Source organism: Elgaria multicarinata, chromosome 9 (assembly GCF_023053635.1).
Source record: "Elgaria multicarinata webbii isolate HBS135686 ecotype San Diego chromosome 9, rElgMul1.1.pri, whole genome shotgun sequence".
Taxonomy (NCBI): domain Eukaryota; kingdom Metazoa; phylum Chordata; class Lepidosauria; order Squamata; family Anguidae; genus Elgaria; species Elgaria multicarinata.
The window spans coordinates 49,461,988-49,482,771 of NC_086179.1; the positions used below are offsets into that span (position 1 = coordinate 49,461,988).

The 20,784-nt window shown below is 39.2% G+C and overlaps 1 protein-coding gene across 2 annotated transcripts in view; it reads left to right on the forward strand.

Moving 5' to 3' along the window:
- The window catches only part of LIN7A (lin-7 homolog A, crumbs cell polarity complex component), a 36,530-nt gene extending 18,120 nt beyond the window's left edge, over positions 1–18,410 (forward strand). For both annotated transcript variants that reach the window (XM_063134708.1, XM_063134709.1), the window contains exons 3-6: positions 11,029–11,100; positions 14,914–15,123; positions 16,400–16,615; positions 18,278–18,410. In XM_063134708.1, the coding sequence (XP_062990778.1) occupies positions 11,029–11,100; positions 14,914–15,123; positions 16,400–16,615 (498 nt within the window). In that variant the 3' untranslated portion in view covers positions 18,278–18,410. The remainder of the gene's footprint in view (positions 1–11,028; positions 11,101–14,913; positions 15,124–16,399; positions 16,616–18,277) is intronic.
- Positions 18,411–20,784: the final 2,374 nt, after the last annotated feature.

Here is a 20,784-nt window from a genome sequence, read left to right on the forward strand (position 1 = left end):
GCAGGTAGATTATGTACTGCCTCCCACTGAACATAGTGAGTATAGGATAAATTTGTGAAAGCTGAGCAAGAGAGAAGGTGGGAGTTTAGCTGGTGCTTATATAGCCAGTCAGAGAAAGGTACTATTTTCTTTCACACACAGTTCTTACCCAGCTATGGTGCCACAAAACCTTGAATAGCATGAATCAGAACTTTTAGGAAAGATTGCCTTTTTGTGCATTAGCTTGCTCTTGTTAATTGCAAATTAAATGAGTAGGCTAGGCAACCCAAGATTTATTGAAGAAGAAGCTTTGTTAAGCCTAATTACGGTTACTACATCCTGATGACTTCACTGCATGAGATCTAAAATGACTGCTACTGTTAAATTTTACGTGCTGCTTCCATTGATATCACAAATGTAATACCCCAGAATCCAGGGTCACATTAAAAAACATTCCTGTTGTTTAATCAGAGCTCTCCTATTGATTTCAAGATAAAAAGATCAATTGTAGGGTAGAATTGCTGGGCCGCTAGCAATGTATATACTTTCAGCTGTGCTTGATTGCTTAGATGACCCCTGGGAGGGGAGGGGGGGGAAGTAATGAAAATATTAGCACAAAAAGGCGGACTAGCTAATGGTAAAATATTGATGTGTTTCTCTGAAAGTCCTTTAAATATACTCCTGGTGCTTGCTTTCTGATAAACAATCCCCATTTGGAGATGCTAATTCAGTTTAGATATTGCCACAGTTACTTATTGTTATGTAAGGCTTGTTTGTTATATAAGGTTTGTTTATGCACTTTGCCAACCTGTTTCCTTTTCTAGCAGCTTGTTATAAATTTCTGCTTAGTCGTGCACTACTATAGTTAGTCCTATAGAATTCTAGGCATAAGCACTTGGTGTTGCTCATCTTCATCCACCACAGAGAAAAAACAGACTAGATTGACTTGGAGAGAATCAGCACGCATTCTGCACATTTGCATTTCTGCTTATTAGCACAGTCTACTGGGAACCTTCTCCTGAACAAAGCCCAGTTCTCTTGTGGAAAGCTTAGAGGCCTAGAAGCCTCTGTATAACCATGGCAGCAACAGCATGAAGAAGCCACCATAGGAAGGTCATTTTGTTTAGCTTCTGCTAGATAAATATAATGTGTAGAATTTACTTCAGGCAGGGCAGGAGCTGAGTAAAGGGGATTCTTGAGTCAGTTCTGGCACCTCCTTCCTCATAACAAATCAGTACTTAAGGGCATTTCTGAGTGAAATGTTCCGTAACACTTCATCTTTCACCCTGCTTCTACCTCACTTAACAATATATTGAGGTCAAAGACCAAATATGGGTTTAGGAATTAACTAGAAAGATGGATTAACTATTCATCTTCCCACCAATATCGTACAATCCATCTAGTTTCTTCTTTTCAGCTTTCTGAAAGAAACATTTTATTAGGTGGCTTTTACATTTTTCATATATTCCTGTCATATTTTCTGTAATTAAAAATGTCAGGAATTAAAGTACTATGGCAAGCTAAATGAGTTCATTGCAGGTTTGAGGTTGTTAATGAGTCATCATCTCCACTGCATGAGGCAAAATGACACATAGCTCTGTTGCAAGGCATCCAATTGTTCTGACAGCTGGCGTAATGATGCAGATGTTTGTCTCCAAGGGGAGCCTGCTAACACTGTCCTGATAGAAACACACAACTTCTTTCAGATTAATAGAAGAGTATCATGCCAAAGCTCCAGCAACATAAAATGACCAGTTTTATATTTATTTCAAACAATATCTAATGCTGCTTTATAATGCATCAGACTATTGGTCTATCTAGACCAGTGGTACTTGGTCTGTCTGACAGCAGATCTTTCCCATCACCTGTGACCTGGGGATGCCAAGAACCTTTGTTGGAAGCTTATAAAACATTGTAACTGAGCTTATTTTAAGGCAATTGGCTATGTGAACCTGCCATAAGGTTTTTGCTTACATATAAGAGCAGAATGGATAATGTAAGATAGGTATAGGATGGGATAGTGAACTATTACTAGGCCTGGTAAAATATTGTTTCAGTAGGCCAAGTTTGTGTCAGAGTGAATTACAGGAAGTATTTGTATGGGGTAGTAGAGTCATTTGTACTTTGGGAAGCAGAGAAGTTTAAGAAAGCAGGTTGATTAGATATGTTGCCAATCACAAGGTACAAAGACAAGAGAGTTAAGGAGAAGTTAGGGAGCAATTCTATGCCCCCTAGACAATGTCTGAGGGCTTATAGGATAGTTTGGATTCCTAGATCCGAGGTTAGAGACAACACTCAAATCTCAGAGCTGGAAATTAGAGCTCTGATCCCCCTCCCCATTGCAGCCAGCATGGAAAGAACCATGCTGGCTACTTTCCAGCCCTGGAGGATTAGGAAAGGGGGCATTTAATGGCAGTGGAGGGGAGGAGACTGAAGAAGCCAGGATATAAGCTATCCTGAGGCCTCTCCAGCCTCCTTCCCTCTCCCTCCAAGACATGTCTAACCTGTGTAGAGAAAATGCAGGGTGGGAGGACAGGGAGGTGAAGATCACCTCTACTGCTCTCCCAGCTCTGCATAGGATTACCATAGTTACGATCATTGCAATAGGATTGCATCCTTAGAGCCAATTCAAAGTTCTCTGGAATTAGTCAAAACATCAGTAATTACATTTTTAGAAGGGAGGCACTTAGATTGAGAGTACAGGACTTAAATGAAGCTCGGTCACCTTATAATAACCAGTCAGTAAACTTATTGTAGTATGGGTACTATGTTATTAGATAAAGGGTTGGCATAGGAATTAGGTATAAAAGAAAGTTTTATTTGATGGGCAAGGTTCCTGCCTTCTCTCTCAACTCTAAAAGAACTGCTTCTTTTTGGTGAAAGAGAGGATATGGCTTCTGCCAGCAGATTTGTTGTTAGTCTAATTTTTATCTTTCTGTTTCTGTATTAGGTATGAAAGGTGTGTGTGAATGAATCTTTATAATAAAAAGTACTTTATTTCATTCTAACTGGTTGTACTGTATGTGTAAATAATATATTTTTATAGGAAGTCAGGACTTTATTGTGTCAAGATAGTCATATCTCCTGCCCCTAGGCAAATTCTAGTAGGAAATAAAATCCTGTCATAATTCTAATATCTTTCACCTTTTTCTTGCAAAACATGTGCTCTACCATGGAGCATTGCCCTTCATTGCTTGTTTGTTTACTATAGAAAAATTTATACAACCCTTCAATAGAAATTCCCAAGGCAGTTTACATAAAATGAAATAGAAAACAGGTAAAAGCATAAGTAAAACATTTCAGAATACTCATAACACACAGCATTTAAGCAGGGCTATTATTATTATTATTATTTATTTACATAGCACCATCAATGTACATGGTAAAAGCCCTGAGAAAATACAAATATTTTTGGTTAGTGCCCAAAGGGAAACAACAGAGGCACCAGGCAAACTCCTCTGGGGAAAGGATTCCATAATGTTGGAGTATCATCAGGAAGTCCTTTCCCCAGTAGCCACCCACCTTATCTTAGATGGCAGGGCACCCACAGAGAGCTCTCAGCAGAAGATCTTATTGTATAGGGAGATGCATTAATTGTGTGATATATACAATTTAAATATCAGAGTAAAAGCACACAGCATATAGACAGGCACATACAGTGAGTGATCCTTATACAATTAAATAGAGTAAAAGCTATGTTAAGTAATAAGCAGAACAATGTCTCTGGAGATTGGCTGACATTATGAACATGGCACAAATGTGGAGTGAAAGGCACAGTAAACTACGACGGAGGAGGCAAACTCCGGTGCTCAAAGAAAGGAAGTTTGCCTCCTCCTTCGTCATGACATTATGAACATGCCTTAAACCAGGAGTGGGCAGCTGCAGGAGGTGCGGGGAGCATTTTTGCTCCCCCCCCTCCCTGGACATTTTCCTATATGGGTAATACTCCCCCTTGATTTTTTTTTTTAATTCCAAAAAATTGGTAAACCATTCTGCAGCACTACAGAGTACTAGAAGGGTTAAATTTAGCACATTTGCAAACTAAATTTGACCCTTGCAGCAATTCATGGTGGTTATGGAGTCCTAAAATTATCAAATTTAGCTTGCATACAAGCTACATTTTACCTTTGTACTACTATGGACACATTTTCCCCCTAAAATTGTGTTGCTCTCACATTCAGCAAGGCATCGTGGGTGCCATGTTGCCCACCTTTGCCTTATACAGAGTCAGACTATTAGTCCACCTGGTTCTACTCTAGCTCTCTAATCCACTGTTTGATGCAGAAACTTTTCCTAGGTCTGCTATATAAGGACATTTTAATAGAAGATGCCATGAAGTGAGTTGGGGGCCTTCTGCATGCAAAGCAAAGCTTCTATCGCTGAGCTACAGTTCCTCTCTGATTAGCAGTGAAGAAAAGGAGTTGATGGCTGCATCCAGACAACAAAATAGTCAATGGTGGGTTAATAGTCAACTCCATGGTTGATTATCAAGGGGTACTCCCCACACAACATGATTATAATCAACCGTGGTGTGGACTAAAGCCAGTGTCGAGTTGTCTGTTAGGCAACTGTTTGTTTGATTGACACATCCCCCGCCCTCTCCCCCCCAATCAGTCCTCCCACTGGTATCCCATCAACCATTGCGAGTTCTGCTGGCTGGACTAGAGTGACAGCCACCACTTTGGTCACTCTTGCCAGGGGACTCTGTACTTGCTGAAAATAACCAATGGTGTGCAATGAAATTGTCAACGGTGCCCAACACACGACATGACAGCCAATGGTTGTTCAAATAATCAACTCTGCACAGCATTGGTTATTTTGGCTGAATAAGCAACTGTGGTGTGAAAAAATCCTGACAGATGACACAATAACCAACCGTTAACAATTTAACCCACTGTTGGTGAGCATGTCGTCCAAACACAGTCATAATATATATATTTTCCTTTACCTTTTCGATATGCTACAAAAAGCATAACAACATTTTAATTTGCTGAAGTAACAAAGAATCCTGCTTGTGTATATTTAGTCAATGTTTATATAGATCACTGAAAACCCTGTGAGCTTTCAGGTTGGCCCTTAAGGAACCAACTTAGTTGGCCCATGGATGTTGGCTATTGTCACTGGGGTGTGCAACGTTTGCAAATAAGCTTTGTTTTGTCATTGCAATTATTTTACTGTGAATGATAATTGTAATGCTTAATTAGCTTGCTAATACTCCTATGATTAAACAGCTTAATTTTGAAGTGTTTGACAACCCTAGTAATTATGCATATGCTAACTTTCGGACACCCTTGTCTGTCATGTCTAGAATTCAGATTATTCTGTTTTCTGTAGTGAACATACACATTATCACATGTTGCAAAGTCTTATAAATGCAACACAGAAGGAACCTTGGTGTTTTTCATAATATGGACAATACGGGCTTCCCCCAGTTCTAAAGTACTGTGATATTTTTGCAAGTGTCTGATACAGTTCACTATGTCAATTATTGAAGTCCATTAACTTGACTGAATGCTCAAAAACATTGAAGAACAATGAGTTTCTTCCAAAGTCACAAGAGTGGACTTTGACTTGTGCAGTGGGATTTCCCCTTCCTCTCCACCTTACTACACCTCTTAAAACCCCAGCCCAAATCTAGTCCAGAAGGTCCCCAACCCCAGGATAGATTTGGGGGCCATGTGTGGGGTTGCAGGGGGGAGGGGTAATCCATACTGCCAGCACTATCTGTTCCACTGGTGGACAGAGATAGTTGGATACAGATCCATGCATGTAATATGGGCACGTGAATTATTATTGAATTGCATTAATTGATTGCAGTCTTGGAACCCTTCCTCTTTGCTTCTGAAGTAAAATATAGGAAAGGAAAGATTCGAGTAGCATTTCTGAAGCAGAAAAATAGGTCATGGTTATGTTACATTATGTTATGTTATGTTTATGTTAAAAATCCACTCCCAATAAACACCACAGTCAAATCTACGCTTCTTTATTTCAAATATTTATATAAAAGATATTTGTGTAGAACTCAACTGTTTTATCTTGTATTCTGTTTGTAGATGTTGGAAGTGTAAATTCCAATGCTGGAAAGGCTTACTGTTTTTCTAAAACCAGATAGCTACTAGCTAGTTACATATAGCTCTCTATTCTAATCCCAAGCTGCTTTCCCAGATGCCATCTTTTTGATGGGAAGAAGCTGAAGGTCTAAAAAAAACCATAACTACCTTTCTTAATTGTTGCTGGTGCAACACTGCTGCTATTCTATAGCCGGGGTGGGGAACCCGTGGTCCTCCAAATATTGTTGGATTACAACTCATCATCCCTGATCATTGGCCATGTTTGCTAGAGATGATGGGAATTGGAGAGTCTCAGGTTCCCAACCACTGTTCTACAGGAATGGAACAAGCTATCAAAGATGACTTCTCCCCAAAAAATCTTTTGTAGAGCCCAAGCCACAAATGGGTGTCTCCTGAGTATAGGAGTACTGTCCTAGGAGTAAAAGCAATGCTGGCTCTCAGAGCACATGCATAAGAATGATTTGTCCCTGTGCACTAGTTCTGCAAGTCTAGCACTAAATTGTTGCCAATAAACAGCACATCATAGTATCCCACAGATTCTCAAATGTTTTGAAAATTAATGGATGGCCTCTTACATTATTTAAACATTGACATTTTTCAATTGGAGCAAACATTCAAGTGAAAGCAATTATAACCTGATTATTTATCACACCAATAAGTCATGGAGCTTTAAATTCGTCCTGAAATGATTAAGGATGTCTTGAGATAATTTAGTATTTGATTAGAACTACAAGACTACAAATTCAAATGTAATAAATATACCCATAAATATCTCCCCTGTACTGAGCATCTACATTCCAACTCATTTTGAGTGTGATTCAACTGAATAAAATTATAGAAGCTCACAGAGTATCAAATCATTCTTAGGTCTCCCAGTACTTCTGAAGTTGGATTTCTTTTGCAGGAAATCACATTTTCCTATACCAGGAGAAAAGGGTACTCTCCTCCAGATAGCATATCCAATCATCATCATCATCATCATCATCCCACAAATAAACAAAGAACAATCATACGAATGGCTCGGGAAGGGAAGCTATTTCCCGAAACAGAAGAATTCCTAATAGCTGTACAAGATCAAGTTATCGCAACTAAGAACTACCAAAAATACATAATAAAAGATAACAGTGTAACAACTGATTTATGTAGAAAATGTCAATTCCAAAAAAAACCCCAATAGACCATGTAACAGGAGGATATAAAATTCTGGCAAGGATAGACTATATGACAGACACAACACACCTGCAGAAATAATTCATCAACAGCTGGCCATTAAATTCAACCTCTTCAAACAACCTATACTATACTAAACATACTCACCTGAAACAATCTTGGAAAATGCAGATCATAAAATATTCTGGGACAGAACAATTCATATGGACAAGACAATATTTTGCAACTGACCAGACATAACAATTCTAGACAAACAAGAAAAAAATACATACCTAATTGGCATAGCAATGCCTAATGACAAAAATGTTTTAGAAAAGGAAGAGGAGAAGAGAGAAAAATATATATCACTGGACATGGAAGTTAAAGAAATATGGCAACAGCAAAAGGCCACAATTAACTCATTAGTCACATCAGTCACAGACATCACATCGAAAAACTCTACTGAAAACCTTCAGAAGCTGGGCCTACCAAAATACATCCACACCAGAAATCAGTCATACTTAACACCTGCTTAATTGTCAGGAAATTCCTGAATCAGTAAAAGTCAGCATGATCTAGCAAAGCCCATCATGTCTGTCTAGAAAAATCATCACGAACGAGAAAAGAGACATAATAATAATACTAGGTGCTATCTTGCAACCTTGCCAACGCTAAACAAAACCTATTTTTGAAAGAAAAATTAATATTGGAGTTTGTGCCATGACAACAACAGCAACAGCAGAACGTCCACATGCTAGGATAATACTTTCCTCATCCTTTCTAGAACTAGAGCTATTTGCTTTATTTGTGTACATACAATAAGTTTCAGAAGGTGTTAAACATTTCTATTTAATTTTTCACAATGTAGTATCTGTTCAACTGTTGTTTAAACCTATCATATAGAGGTAAAAATTGATGAGCAAAAGTGTTTTTACCCATTGGTATGCCACAAATGGGTCATGGTTCTTTCCATGTCATCTAAAGGGCTTGTTAAGAAAACAGTATTAAACCTTTTGTTGCTTAAATTAATATGGATTATTGTATGCGCATAATTTCTGATACTTTCAAATTATATAATTTAAAATAAAAAACTACATTTCTATTGATAAGAAGTTATAAATGGGTAATATATATTTCAGAAGGTTCTCTTTACAAAATAACAAAAAAAAAATCTGAAGAGTTTTGAATGTGTTGGATATGGGTAGGTGCCAAGGAGTGTGTTGAGGGGATTTGGTGTATATTTGTTTAACCTTAAAATTGTGTTTGGCTCAAAAGTCTGAAATGTATGAGGAGGAACCTAGTGTTGAGGGCATCAGCATGTAATAGAAAAAGAACAGATGGTCATGAGGTCAGAGCAGATTTCAAACCACCTGAGGGGAATAGCTTGTCCTTCACTGCAGTTCTGGTCAGTTAACAAAAATACCAAATTCTGAATTGATACCTTAGAATAAAGAATCTTTACTTAATAGCAATTTTGCCTTCACTGGAAGGTTCCCTGATAAATTGTAAAGAACAGAATGACGTGACAAACAGAAACCAAGCCCCCACTCCAAAAGGTCAGCAACAGATCATATGCTCTGTTCCAGTATTAAAGAGCTGACCGACAATAAATGGGGAAACTGCATCTTTTATATTTCTCCCACAGCACAGGAAAACCCATCAGAACCAGTTTCCAGCAGCCTTATTTTACTGTCAATCCTGAGTGGGCGGGGGGGGGGGGGATCCAGAAAAGACTTGTTAAGAAGACAGTGCCTTGTTATTTGTCTGGTCTTGTTGATGCATTTCAACAGTTCACATTGCCAACAAGCTCACCTTTTTGACAAAGAGCCAGCAAAAACAAGGAAGGTCCAAAGTGGAAACATGTTCTTATGTAGCATTCAAGACAGCTCCAAACTTTATGCTGCAGACATCTTTTCTTTGTATACAACAGTTTGACACTCACAGTTCTTTTAAAAACACACATGTAAAGCAGGAGTGGGCAACACACACACAAACACATGTGCACGAAGTGCTTCCCCCTGCACCCCAGGAAAGAAAAATAAGGAAGAAAATGCATCCATAGCACTAGAGAACACCAAAAAGATCGAATTTAGCTTGTTTGCAAATCAAACAAGTTAGGGCTCCTACAGATGCCATCTTTTTTTAAGCCATCGTTTTTGGGTTGCCTGGCAGACTGCAGCCTGCAGGGGGGAGGATCGTGGGGGGGCGTGGCCCCTGGACCTCCCAATGTTGCCCAGCCCTAATGTAAAGTGAGGATGACATGACATATACCCATTTACATGTGTCTGGAGACCCTGATACACTCAGGGGTCCGATGCATGTGTACATGGAGTTTAAAGATGCATTTATTTACATGCCTTTAGTTTATACACATTTTGTGATTGCCAAGGAAAATGTGGAACTCTCAATGGAGAAAATCAAAGATGTTGAGGGGCCTTGCCAATGATCAGTCCAAGTGTGCTCCAGTTGCATTTTAGTCTTTCTTTACTACAGCTGTGTCCTCTTTCAGACAATAGAGATATAGATGCACATTTAGACAAAAATGTCCATACTTTGAAGAGATACAATACATCTCACCATAATGAAGAAGATTGTGTGCCTACTCAGTCTGCTATCCAGGTTCTAACTATTGATGGGCAGATTCAAGGTCCCTGCCCTCCCTTTCTGTGAGCTCCCCTACATGAGTGATTTAATATTGCATGTTCATGATTGGCTACTCATGGAAGTTTGCAGGTCATTTACACATCAGCATCAGCATCCAGGACATCTGTCCTTTCTCCCAGTAATCTCACTTTTTAAAAAAAATAAAATCGGAGATAAGCTAGAATAAATATTAATAGCATGAAATTGGCAGTGTGTAAAGATGCCATTGCACTATAATTCTGCCACTAGATACACTGCTTAGTTGAACTTAATAGAGCACTGCTAAGAGGGGAAGTTTTCAATGCAAAATCACATGGTTGCTGTCTAAAGGAGCGCATCCTAAATGTGGAAAGGCTCCTGAAGAAGACACCCCAGTAAGGGTGCAGGATTTTTCCCTCCTTAATGTATAGACACCCTTATAGTTCTATATCTTTCAACCATACTTGGATAGAAGATCCTTTCAAAAAGAGGATACCCTCAAATAAACGACTGTCCTTTTATAGCCTTTTAAACGGAAGAATGCAATCCTATCCAAGCACAGCACTTGACAGTTCACATCAATGGCCAAAATAATAATTTACAAAATGTTGCAGGCATGGATGATTTGAGGTGGGGAAGATGATGTGTTGCTTATCAAAGATCATGTTATAAACAGTTTCAGATAGGGGCTATGATACAGCTACATTCCAAATAGCCAATATTGTCTCCATGTATACAATTGGTTTGTGTGTGTTTTGTTAATGGTTTTTAAACTTTGCATACTGTATTTTAACATGGGGTGGTGGTGGTTCTGTCTTTGTAAACTGCCCAGAGAGCTTTGGCCATCAGGTGATATAGAAATGCAAACAAGAACAACAACAACAACAACTTCACTTTTTGAGGAAGCATTACATTTTCCTCATGTATAAAATATTGATGTTTGAATACTTGGAAAATGGCAACATCCTCCTAGCAGTAGTGCAATCCTGAGGGGAGGCATGCAGACTGCATTTACCAGACAAGATATAGCTGCACATTTACTAAACTGATTGTACAGCAAGGCCCATGGATGTAGGTTGTATAGTGTAATCAGAAACTGCAAGGGCAATAAAAACCGGCTAGGGCAATAAGCACTAAATTCTATTCAGAGTTTTGACTTGTGGAGAAACCCTGGATTATTAATTTTTCCCTGTTTTTATCACTTTAGGTATATCAATATATGCATGAAACCATAAATGTTAATGGCTGCCCAGAGTTCCGTGCCAGGGCTACTGCAAAGGTAGGACGTTTTCAGCATTAGAATATATGCTCCCATACTGGCCTAGTAATTGACTGTGCGCGTGTATGTTTCAGGTATTCGTGTGTACACTGTAAGAAAATTTAGACATCAGTGGCAGCCCAGAGTCTAGAACCAGTACTACTTCCCAGGTAACAATCATAATGGCAAATTCAACCTTTGTGCTGCTTCTGTAGCTTAAGAAAAGAGAATGCTTTATAGAGTTAGCGGCTTGCGGGGTGAAGGGGAATCAGCTTCCAAACCAATCTACTATTTCTTCGCAGAAAGTGATACTATTTAGTGCTTCTGTAGCTACATTCTCCAATAGCAGTTTTTTATTCATAGTAGGCCTACCTTCAGAACAGTAGAGGCTCCAAAGTGCTCTCTTTCAGAGGTGCTGAGCAGATATTTCTTCAACAGAAAACAGCAGCAGCTGTAGGTTTTCACCATTTCTGAAAAACAGGCCCTCGTAATGAAGTTTTACGAAGGTTCCTTGCAAATCTGTGTAAGCTCCCTCCATCAAGAGAAAGATTGCCTTTCTAACTCAGTTTGAAATGTGCTTTTGTGTTTGCCTTATACAGGAATAAATTCCTTCCTTTACTGTTGATAAGACTTGAATGACTTTCCCTTGCCTAAATAAGACTGGGGGTGGGAGGACTAGGAAAATCATAGAACTTCTACAATCCATGTCCAGTACAAGTTGACAATGTTGTTCTTTGAAAATCAGAGCAACAAATGCTAATCTTCCTTCCACACTATAGCCAGAGGCAAAATCCCATTAATTTAAAATGGAGAAAAGCCAAGGTTTGATGTAGGGGAAACATTATTTTAAATATTTTTAAAGCCATTAAAATAGTGTGCTATTACATTACTAGAGTTTTAAGAAGAAAACATTCTCAGCCATACAGTTCTTTTAACATTCACTATGCTAAATGTAAATCTAAATAAAATTCCTCCATTTTCTTACCAGCTAGATTAGAATTGCCTTTATTCTAGAGTTTGACTCCAGGTAAACACTACAGATATTTAAGTGTTATAAATTCCATGAAAGTGTGCCATTCTCATTTCTTATTCCTATAGAACAGCAGGATTGTAGAGCAATGTTTCAATATCACAATACTTCCTGGTTATTTCTGGGCTGTCTGCATTGCATTTTTCTTGTGCATTTAATGTGTGCATGTTGACAAACGTTGCATGATAACAAATGTTGCATCTGTAACTAAGAAGTTATACTTGTGTTACCTAGTTCCATCCATTAAGCATAAATCCCTAATAGAATATTAACCATCTTATACTAGGAGCTTTTAGGTATGTAAAGTGCTTAGAAAATCGATTATATTAAACAGTATAAAAGTACTACTAATAAAATAAATAAATAGGACCAATGCATACGAGCCAACCAAACTTAAGCACTTTCTATTCCCATTTATTTCAATAGGAGAGATAAGTATGGGCTGGCCAGTGCAATCCTATGGTCCCTGGGAAACCATCCCGGGGACTATAGGACATGGCAGATTTCTACTCCCAAAGCCATAGACACTGCCACAACCTCAAGAGGGTGAATCCAAGATTGGGTCATTCTCCTCCTCTAACCCTAACCCCTTGGAGTCTCCAATAGTGACCTCAGAAATGCTCTGGAAGGGCAAAAAGGTTGCAGCTGCAGCATGGTGGGCGGGGAATGGAGAGGAGAGGCGGCGTGGATCAGTAGGATGCTACAGCTTCACCGTCTCTGCCCACTACAGGTAAGTCAGCTAGATAGGCTCAGAGGCCTGACTAGCTGAAATTGCTTTCCTCCACCACCCCCCTTTTCTTTTTCTTTCCTTTTTCTTTTTTAGGAGGAGCAGGAGGCAAAATCGCCCCTGTCGTTCCTCTTGCACACCCTGGCTTTTGTCAGCCGGGCTTTGGATAGAGGGCTCTGATCTCTCCTGTTGAAATCAGTGGAATTAGAAAGGACTTGACTTTGGATAGATTGTTCCATACATTTTAATACATACAAACAAACACACAAATATTAAATACTGTAATAGCTGCTTGCATGGAAAACTACCTTTTCCATGTTGCAAATGTGCTGGTTTATTTTTAAAAAAACATATTTTCAAACATTTTGTAAAACAATGCAATTCTGGTTGTCTTCTGTTCCTTATTTCAGCTGCTGTTCCAGTTTGAAGTGTTCTAAAATTGTATCAATTATTCAATTATTTAATTGAAATAATTAAAAGATTTTATTAAACTTCCTTATCATCATCCCATTCCAATGGTTCTACTGCGCATGTAAAGACTGGTATACAGATTCCACTTCAGTACTGAGGAATGCTTCATGCATATCCCTGCTAGCTAGGAGCTCAGTGTGTAAATTAAAGCTCTGGAGAGTTTTGGATTGTGGATCAAATCTCCTAAAACTTTTTTAAATGCTACTTTGAAAATAAAATGTAAAGCCTTGAGAGACACCCCCTTTTTTTCTTAGTCTGGCAACAGCAGTCAGTAACAGTTTGCATTCATAAATATTTATGTGTAATTGTGAGGTCATTTGCTAGGGATAGCTAAAAACTTTAAGCAACTCTATATTATTTTTTATTATTATTATTATTATTATTATTATTATTATTATTATTATTATTATTATTATTGATTACATTTGTATACCACCCCATAGCCAAAGCTCTCTGGGCAGTCTACATAAGATTAAAACACTTAAAAACAATATACAAAATTTAAAACTACAAAACCATACAACATACACAGAAACATACATTTAAAAACAAATCTAGAATCAGCAAAGTTCAACACATATTGCTAAATGCCGAGGAAAAGATAAAAGTTTTAAGCTGGCACCGAAAAGATATCAATGTTGGTACCAGGCAGGCCTCGTTGGGGAGATCATTCCATAATTGGCGGGCCACCACAGAAAAGGCCCTCTCCCTTGTTGCTGTCCTCCAAGCTTTCCTTGGAGTAAGCACCCGTAGAAGGACCTTAAATTTTGAACGTAGTGTATGGGTAGGTTCAAGTCGGAAAAGGTGTTCCGTCAGGTATTGTGGTCCTGAACCTTGTATAGATTGCTTACAGCAAGGGTGGGGAACTTCTTTCAGCCTGAGAGCCAATTTCAATTTCTGAGAAGCTCTCAGGGGGTCCATTCCAGGTGTGGGTTAGGGTTGAAGGCAAGGGGGGATGCCTGAAAGGGTGCAGCTAGAAATACAAAAGATAACAGTGTATTATAGCCAGTAACTAACCTTTTAGAATGGGGAAAAAACTACACAAAAGATGGGAAAGCACTAAATGATTAGTGGATGGGGAAAAGGTGTTGGAGCCAGGGGAAGGTGGCGTGGCTATCTGGGGAACCCCAAAGTGTCAGATTGGCAATCTAGGAGGCTAGATTTGGTCTTCTGGCCTGAGATTCTCCACCCCTGGCTTGTGGATACATACACTCTAATACACAGGTGGTGTTCCCCTGCCCGGAAAAGCTTCTCCATGCAGAGCTGCTCTTCATATTTTCCTTTGTGTGCATGGTTTGGATTAACAGAAATGTGGATACCCATTGGAATTCACATGCAGGAACTTCAAGTAAAGATCTGAATCTGTATCAAACTCAGATCTTGGGTTTCACGCACCGCAGTCCTAATACCAACTCTGCTGACATATAACTGTGCATGGAGGCCTTGAAGCTAAATTCTCTATATCAGTGGTTTTTATTCAAAAGGAGAAGATGGTATTTGTTTAAAAAGAATAAATTCAAAATACTGTTTTGTGCAAATGCATATTTTAAACAAAATCTGCAACAGTGCTTCTAACTGTACACTGAAGAACTGCATTTTCTTCTAGGCAACAGTTGCTGCTTTTGCAGCCAGTGAAGGCCATTCTCACCCCCGAGTGGTAGAACTGCCAAAGACTGATGAAGGCCTTGGCTTTAATGTAATGGGAGGAAAAGAACAGAATTCTCCTATTTATATTTCTCGCATAATTCCTGGAGGAGTAGCTGAGAGGCATGGAGGACTCAAACGGGGAGATCAGCTGCTTTCTGTTAACGGAGTGGTATGTGAACATTTCACATTGATTTTTGTTTTTATGAATTGTTCTTATTCAAGGAGTTTCAGATCACATATAGCAAGTAAAAGTTCCTCGTGAGAAAAGTATTACATGGACTACTTCAGTCCTGATGAGTCCATTAAAAGGAATTACAAACAAATACAAAACTTCAGTGTGGTTTAAAGAACCTATTGTTACAATAGTAGCAAAATGTGGAAGAAGAAGAAGAAGAAGAAGAAGAAGAAGAAGAAGAAGAAGAAGAAGAAGAAGAAGAAGAAGAAGAAGAAGAAGAAGACGACGACACACACCCCCAGCAGTCACCAGTACTTTTAAAACAACAACAACAACCAGACAATCATAATATGGCATTTGTGATACCAGACTTTTAGAATTAGCCCTGTCCTCCGTTAATTCGGGTGTAGGGGGAGGATCACGGACTTACCGGCTTCCGTGATGCTCCCTGGGTGTTTAGACAGTGGTGCGACGTCCCGGAAGGATGTCATGGCCGCCATTTTTAAAAACAACGAGAGAAGCACACTCGTGCTCCAGAGCCAAAGGTAAGAAAAACAACAACAACAACTCTGTCCCCACCCCCTCACCCCCGATGGGTACGGTCTGCCACTGTGCAGCTCCGTGCTCATTTTACAGTCCCCACTACTCACGGGGAGGACAAGACAACCTGGGAGCAGCTGCCACACAGCCACACTCCACGGGATGGTCCTGGAACTACAGAAAATTGGGTTTTCCGTGGTTCCTGATATCCCAGGGTAAGTCTTTGCTAGTCCCAGGTTGCCCCCAGGATCCCCTGTGCATCATGTGGATGCACAGGGATGATCCAAGGACTACCCTGGGGTATAGGCATTGTGTGGACATGCCCATAGAGCCCCCTAATGTAAAACTGCTATTCAGTAGTTATAGCTACCTAATAGCTGTCCCCATAGCTACTCAGGCATACCCTCAGGAGTTTATCCCACTGCTCATTCTCTAACATATTAGTAATGCTGTCCCATTTTCTACATAGGACAAATGACTGCACAAAATATTAAATGGACAACAATCTGAAATAAAGAAATGCCACCACTCAGAAACCAATGGGAGAACATTTTAGTCTTCCTGGATACTCTGCTGGTAGTCTGACCATTCAGGTTTTTACTTAATTGTTAAGCCTTAGCAATGGTGTTTTCCAAGAAGGATCAAGAGAGCCTCCAAACTCCTTCTTAAAGAGCTCAAAAGCTTCTTGTTACTTGGAATTTTTAACTATTATTCTGCTTTTCATAATAAGAGTGTAGAAGGAGAGCACCATGAAAAGGCTGTGGAGCTTCTGAAGGCTGCTAAGGACAACGTCAAGCTGGTGGTTCGCTACACCCCCAAAGTATTGGATGAGATGGAGGCTCGCTTTGAAAAACTAAGGACAGCACGACGCAGGCAACAGCAACAGTTGCTAATTCAGCAGCAACAGCAACAGCAGCAAAATGCACAGCAAAATCATATGTCGTAGGTGAGAGTATTCTTTGGTCTTGCTTTCAACCTGCCCTTATTTATTATTTATTTATTTATTTATTTATTTATTTTATTACATTTCTATACCGCCCAATAGCCGAAGCTCTCTGGGCAGTTCACAAAAATTAAAATAATACTAAGACAATCAACAGGTTAAAAGCACAAATACACAATACAATATAAAAGAAAATTTTATATTGAAAAGGCTTGGCATGTTATGAGAATTTGAAGCAGGCCTGCTTCAGGTGATACTGACATTGTCATAGTTGCCGTCTTCCCATGGGAGTTTCTATGTCGTTCTCAGTAGCATCTGTAGCTTTTGCCCATTTATTTAGGGTGCATTGTACGGTCATACCTATCACACTGCCAACAAACACCTAATACCACAGGAAAAATGCACAAAAGGAAGAAGAGACAGTGGAAGGAAGAAGAAAAAAATCACATTCATAATTTCAGGGTTAGTCATTTTGAAAATGATCAAATGGAATTGCCACAATTTTCACTTTAATTTCTATCTGGAGAATTAGGTAGCATGTGAAGCAGCCCTCAGAGAGTGCTATTTTATTCAGATTCATCCAGACCTTTGTCTTGTTGTGTTCAGAGGCAGCTTAGTAAAACAAGAATATAATTTATTACTTGACAGGTATTTGTCTGCCTTTCTTCAAGCAGAAATGTATGTTTACCCCATTTTTCCTTTCTTGGCTTCTTGCTGTGCTTTTATAGCTGTCAATGCCTAAAATATCTATTGTGTAGCTTCAATGTGTGCTGTGCTGTGTACATCAAAGAACTGGATGTGTACATTGATCAACTTCTTAGATCCCTCAGCATATTATGTTATTATATTGTTTGCGGAGCCAGTAAATTTTCTCCTTCTAAGAAATAGGCACGATTGGCCGTCAGTTCTTTTGAATGCAGGAGTAGTCAACACGCAGTCCCCCATGGCCATTTTCGTGGTTCCCCGCTGCCATATTTGCCATGACAGCAAATAATAAGCCATTTTTTCCCAAGGAAACAAGCTGTGTGGAAAGCGTGCACCTTGTTTACAAGCAGAATCACACTTTGGAACCCTCCCAGGAGTGCAATTCCGTTTGCAAACAAGAGACGTGTTCCCCACACACCAAGTTTCCTTGCAGATTTGTTGCATGTTTTGCCACTGTGGCAAATTCAGTGAGGTTTCTGATTGCAGCAGCCATTTCAGTGGGGTGGGATGCAACTCCCAGTGGTTTGCAGGAGGGGGGAGGTAATGCACACATACACGAGCCCTAGAAGTTGCCTGCCCCAATTTAATAGCATTATAATGCTTTCCTTTTCAGCCATTCTTCTCTAGTTTGACTCCATGGCAGCTTAACTACACCAGCCTATCTTTAGTAAGTGGTACAGACCCATCCAACTTTCCAATCCAAACACCCAGCAAAAAGAACATAGAACACTGATTATTTGGCTCTAAAGACCAATTGAATGGCTTTTAGGATAGTGACCTGCTGGGGTTATTAATGGCCCCAACCTATTAATGCTGACCAAACGCAAGTGCTGTGTCTCCTTAACAGCTGTACGGCCATACAGAAGTGAAAATCAAAGATGAGGAAAGCAAAGGAAGGGGAGAATGTTGGTCAATTCTTCAGTATTTTTAAGGTGTGAGTTTGTTTGTTTTTAATTATAGATGTTTCACAAGAAAGAAATTCTAAATCAAGAATTCAGCAATGTAGCAGTAAAGCTGTGCTTTGTATTCCAACATACAGTAAAAGAGCAGCAGCAATGGCAACACAACAACTGCGTTCACCAGCAAACTGTGAAAGATTGCCATAAGATTTGTTTGGCAAGCCAACAACATAATAAACCTTTCCTGCGAGGTTTTTCAGTGTACTGAAGTCTTAGGATGAAAGGTTTCTTTGACTCTACTCCTGTTGTATGGTAAGGTTTTCACAATTAAAAAGTTGTTAAAAGAAGAAAAGAAAAAAGAACATTATATGGCTTCTGAATGAGTGAATATATAAATATATGTGTATGTATGGTCCAATCCTGCACTTTTTAAAATGATACTCCAGTGAGAATTTGTTAAACGGATATAAGATGGGCCACTGCCAAGAGTGAAGGATGCCCAAAGTTTGTAGAGCTGATGCAATTGTAGTCGTGCTTTGACTAGTTGTATCAGAATGTAGATGGGGATGTGCATTAGATTGTACATCTGCATTAAAAGCAGTGTGGTCTGAACACACTGTGTCCACATTTGGATGCCGACCCTTTTATGTCCCCTGCTTTTTATCCAGCAAGTGAGACATGTGAGGAAGCTTACTTATCTGGATTGAGGCCTGTGTATGCGAGATGAACAATTTAAGGGGGGAAATTGCACAAGTTCAAAACGTTGCCACTTAAAGCCATTCATACATCTTGCATAACGTCTTCACATCACCACCCTGAACAGTTGTGAAATTCAGTTTGTAATAATTTTCCAGTTTTTCCCCATGGAAGTTATTACTTATTTGTTTTAGGGGTGCAGTGTTTAGCTGATTAATCTATTAGTTTTAATCAAAAGATTTTCAACTGATAAAAAGATGCTCCTGTTTAATTTCTGTTTTGTTTTTTAAAAAGGATTGCCAAGTGTTAGTACTTCTAAATCCATAGGGGGCTGGTGCGTTCCTAGAAGAGGCAGTCCACCACCTCCTTCCCCTCTTCCTCCTCCTCCTTCTCCTCAGAAAGGAACAGTTCTTCTGATCTCATTCCTATTCTGCCACATGCTTGTATCATTTAAAAACAAAGGACGTTTTTCCTCCTTCAATACAAGAATTTTAGGCTGCGAACCTATGCATATCTACTCAAAAGTGAACCTCATTGAGTTCAATGGGACTTATTCCCAGGTATGTGTGTATAGAATTGTAGCCTTAGGCTGCAGTCCAATACACACTTATCCATTAAGCTTAATAGGGCTTATTTCTGAGTAGATATGTATAGTGCTGTGTGTCATATGTGAAATGTTTGCAGATTTAATTAATTAATTATCCAACAAAAGTTTCTTTAGTTAAATGACAGCCCTAATTTATACAGCATTCCATTTGTAGAAGCATTTTTACTCTTGATGTATCCATATATTGAGCAGGCTTAATTCTATCTTTTCTTAGTAGCAAAACTAGAGGGCCCTAGAACTGTATTTTTGAATATAGATATTGTTAGCATATCTACTATAGCTATTATTATCCAGAAATCTATAACTGAGTATACAGTATATTTATAAGATGCATATAAATATAATAAATATATATACACACATATATTGTCAGAATGTATTTGGTCCATAAGTAGGCTCTTAATATATATTGCAAATGTTTTGAGATAATGTTAATGAGACAAAGCTTTGTTAGAAAGAATAGATATAACTAGGTATCACAGTATTTTCTCTATTTTTTTCAAATATATTATTAAATTCATTTATCTTAGATTTAATATACAAAATCACTTCGTCAGACGCTGGTGTACCATAGTAGCTAAGAGGCTGAACTACAAATTAGGAAGGAAGTCTCCACTTCAAATCTCATCTCTTCCAAGAATTCACTGGGTAGACTTTGGCAAGCCATTCTCTCTCTGCCTCAGTCGCCCCACAACCTGCATAATCCCGGGGTGGGTGGGTAATAATACTGACTTACCTTGCAGGATTGTTGTAAGGATTGCAACTAGATAACAAACATGAAGCACTTAGAACACTTGAAAGTGCTATATAAATGTTTAAGTATTCTTGCTATCATTTTCATTCTCAGAGTGGAAGGCAGGTCTTCACAAATAATTAGCTTTCTCTGAACCCTTGTAATACAAGACTGAACTCCATATGTAGTAGAATGAACTCGGTTCCATATCAGGACTGTGGACTGGGGTGGGGATTCAACCCTTTGCCCCTCACCACAGTCTGGATTGAGACTCCTGCACCTGCTCTTTGCATTGGAAGAAACGTGGGAAGGTACTACTGCACTCACCTCCTCCTTTTTTGTTTCTTGTTGGATATCTTGTTGGGCCTCTGTGTGAATGGAATGCTGGACTAGTTCAGCCTTTGTTCTGATCTAGCATAGATCTTCTTATGCTCTCAAAAGCTTCCATTGGCTTTTAAAGCCCCACACGTCACATTCCCAGTCTGCATCACCCCCTCCTGCAAATGGCGTTGGATCCAGACTTAGTCGTGCT